The sequence below is a fragment of the Amaranthus tricolor genome, chromosome 2, assembly GCF_026212465.1.
Source record: "Amaranthus tricolor cultivar Red isolate AtriRed21 chromosome 2, ASM2621246v1, whole genome shotgun sequence".
NCBI lineage: Eukaryota > Viridiplantae > Streptophyta > Magnoliopsida > Caryophyllales > Amaranthaceae > Amaranthus > Amaranthus tricolor.
In genome coordinates this window covers 30,840,048-30,844,061 of record NC_080048.1, presented here as the reverse complement: position 1 = coordinate 30,844,061, position 4,014 = coordinate 30,840,048, and the positions used below count along the sequence as shown (strand labels likewise).

Sequence of the window (4,014 nt, the reverse complement as noted above, 5' to 3'; positions counted from 1 at the left end):
ATATGACCAAAATAACACTATTTGGCTCACGTGACAAAGCCGAGACACTTTTACTTATGTTATTGATTTTTAGTTTTTCACATATAATATGAGGAGATCTTACGATAAAACACATTTCAAGTATGATTTATAGAGTTCAACTAAATTAATATAAAGTTATTATTTTGACTAAAAGACAATCTCTCACGTAACAATTGTTACTTTCTTACTATAAACAACATGAAGGCACCTTTATAAGTGTTCAAGGGACCCTCCTAAAACATTTCTTTTTCTATTTTATTTAATTGAAAATTATGTATTTGTTTGCTCTTATAGAAATTTGGACAATCATTATAATTAAAGTTTATAGTAAAAATTTATATATAAAACTTTTAATTTCTTATCTGTCTTTTATACGACATTGCCCTTTTTAATTACAACAACATCATGAAGACAGAAACCCAATTAAGGGCATGAACCCATCCCAAAAGCAAAAGCAAAAGCAAAAGTCATAAATAAATAGGGAACCCACCCAAAATACAAAAGTAAACCTCTTATCATAATCACCATCAAAAGCTAAAACTTATCAAACGGCTACAATTCTACCCAACCTTTGATCATTACCATCAAAGATACCCATCTTTTTTACCCTATTATACACCTTCACCTACATGATTACAACGGGGTTACTTGGGTCACTACAATGGGGCTCCGAACCACATGTTTTCCATCAACCCAAGTAATTGACCCGAAACCCGCACCCGTATCACCCAAATTCATATTCTTACTATCAGCACTAACTGTCACAGTGTAACTCAATTTTTTCACCTTCTCATTAAACACCAAAGTTGACGGTTTTACAGTTACCGTTATCCCCTTCCCCGGAGAATTCACTTGAACCTTATAAACGGCGATAACATCGTCTCCTACATTTGTCACCGTCCTAATAAAGGTCTTTCTAGAAACTCCGGTATTGGATGTCGGAAACAACACTGCAATTGATGGGTAATTCAAATTCTCCGGTAATGCTTTCCGGTTACATATCTCCGGAGCCCGAGTGATAACTTGGATTGTCTTGGGTCCATACCCGATTGCACACATGAAGTTCACATAATCCTCATCAGCAAGATCATAAACCAAACCCGGATCCATTGCTTGGTCCAGATTCAAATGACCCGACCCAAAATCATACGGCGTGGAAGCTTTTCCCGGAGCTGCTTCATCAGTCATATGATTCATCTGATTATCGGTAACACTGGCTGTTGTCATAATGGCTGATTTGATCATCGCGGGCGACCAATCAGGATGCGCCGATTTCAACAAAGCGGCGGCACCACTGACATGGGGGCACGCCATTGAAGTACCGGAAAGGATATTGAATTCAGTTCTTCGCGAATCAATATCTAACCCGGTTGGGCCGACAGCATCGGTCCAACCGGCTAGGATGTTAACACCCGGAGCTATTAAATCAGGTTTTAATATCTCCGGGTTTAACCCACTGGGTCCTCGACCCGAAAATGAAGCCACGATCGGGGCTGGTTTAATCCCAACAACGGTCCCCTTGAAATTAATCGTCGCCGTAGCTAACGGCGATGAAGCGTAGGATTTAATCAAGTCACCTTCGTTAGATCCCACACTAACGGCTGGGATTATATGAGCATCCCCAACTAATCCTTCACCGTTAGCAACGCCGTTAGCCAGAATCATCCCAACGCCACCAGCTTTTTTCACTACAACACCTTTAGCAACCCTAGGGTTACTCCCACGATCACAAACCACAATTTTACCCTTGACTTCAACTGGGTCCAGAGAATTCTCCATACATAAAGAAACGGATAGAGTACCCGTTTTACCCGGGTATACAATCGGGTACAATTTGTTCTTCAAAGGTTTGCCTGCATAAAGTGAAACCCCAGTAATTTTCTTCCCATTTCCTAACACAATCTCAGCTGGGAAATTCCGATCAATTGTACTCGCTCCAACGGTAGTGATCCATGGAGCTAAATTAGTAACCGACATAGTATTCGGCCCATCATTACCAGCAGATGAAGAAACAAATACTCCACGGGAAACCGCTCCATAAGATCCGATTGCAATCGGATCAAGATAATATGGGGAAGAAATCCCATCTCCACCACCGATTGAGATAGAAATAACATCTACACCATCATTAACCGCAGAATCAAAAGCGCCTAAAATATCCGAATCAAAACAACCCGAATTTTTCCAACAAACCTTGTAAACGGCTAATCGGGCTTTCGGAGCTACTCCTTTAGCAACCCCAGAAGCATACCCATTCATACTTGCTTTAAATGAGTATCTTCCAGCTGCTGTTGAGGCAGTGTGAGTCCCATGTCCGTCTGCATCTCGTGGAGATTTAAACTCCAAAGACGACGTCGTATTAGCAACACCAATCCCAGGAAAGGCGGCTTCATGTCCTTTAGAAAAGAATCTAGCTCCGATTATTTTACGGTTACAATTTTCCGGGCCGAATTTCTCACCCGTTTCACACTCACCTTTCCAGCGTTTAGGAATCGGGCCCAGGTTTTGGTCGGAGAAAGAACGTCTCTCAGGCCAAATACCCGTATCAAGGACTCCGATAATGACGTCGGATCCATAATCGGATTCGGACCATAATCCACGCTGGATTCGGAGTCCAAGAAATTGTGGAGAACGCGTAGTATGAAGTTCACGACGACGGTCTTCAAAAACGGCGAGAATGGAGGGATTATTATTGAGATTGTCAGCCTGTGACGGGGTTAAAACGGCGGAGAAGCCATGAAAAACGGTGTCGTATGTGTGAAGGATTTGAGAAGATTCCGATGTGAATTCAGAACTGTACCAATGGTAATGTGTGGGGAAGATTGTAGGTTTTTGAGAATTATCAACCCTAATTATGTAGGTCTTTCGGGTTTCGGGTTTGGGTTCGGGTTGTTGAGCAGAAGTTGAGGCGAGAAAGAAGAGAAAGAAGAGAAAATGGAGTTTAGCCATGGAGGAGAGAGAAAAGACAGAAGTGTAGGAGTGGGAAGTGTGACTGTGTGAGTGGAGTGGTATGGAATGGAGTGAGTTAAGTAGGGTGTCAGAGATAATTGTCTTTCCATGATTAAAATTTATTTTAATTAGAATATTTTTTGGGAAATTAATTTAATTAGGGCTTAAGAAAAGGTAGTTAATATTGAGCTTTTAATTTTAATATTTTTTGTAAAGGATTGTGATTAGTTTAATGTGTTTGAGGAATGATTTTGTCGTCCCCGGTGGGAATTTGATGACCGAGGATGAAGTTGCAAAAGTGTGATACTCCCAACATTGATTTTTATTTGAAGATTTGATATGGCAGAATTTAAATTTTTGTAATGTAATGACAAGAAAACGTTAAATTATTCGTTAAATTATGAAATTTCGTTTTTATTATTATTTTTTTCTTCATTTATTTTCTCCTTTTTTATTCATCTTCTTCATTTTCATACATCTTTCTTCTTCCATCTATTTTCTTTTATCCATCTTCTTTATAATCTATATTCAAAAATAAATTACTATAATCTGACTTAATTATATTTCTCTATCTTCATCCATGGTTTTCCCTCTCTTCTAGATTTAAAAAAAGATCATATTATCAAAAATGTAGTATGTTATAATGTGTTGACTAACAATTTACACAAAACTTCAAAATGGTAGTCAAATTTCAACCAAGCATTTAAATCCAATTAAAAACAAGGATACCAAATTGCATCTCATAACATAGTTTATGTGAATTGACTAAGCAAAAACAATCGGAAGCTAAATCACAAACACTTACACCAAAATTCGTATAAAGAAATCAATGTGCAAAAACTATTAAATTTGTCTTTTTATATACAACTTTTTAATCCAACAATTTAAACTTAGAATTAATCAATACACAAAATCAAATCACAAAATTAGATTAAAAAAAATAAAAAAAATAAAAAAAAACAACTAAATACACTTAAAAATTGAACAAAATCCTTTGGAATAATATAAACAAAATATTATGCACCAACTTAAGCTCAATAATTC

At 37.7% G+C, this 4,014-nt stretch overlaps 1 protein-coding gene across 1 annotated transcript; it reads right to left on the bottom strand.

Annotated features, from left to right (window-relative positions):
* Positions 1 to 335: 335 nt before the first annotated feature.
* LOC130805236 (subtilisin-like protease SBT1.6) lies at positions 336 to 3,068 on the bottom strand. Its single transcript, XM_057669915.1, has one exon. It carries the CDS (start codon positions 2,968 to 2,970, stop codon positions 655 to 657), a length of 2,316 nt encoding a protein of 771 aa, XP_057525898.1. The 5' UTR covers positions 2,971 to 3,068; the 3' UTR covers positions 336 to 654.
* Positions 3,069 to 4,014: the final 946 nt, after the last annotated feature.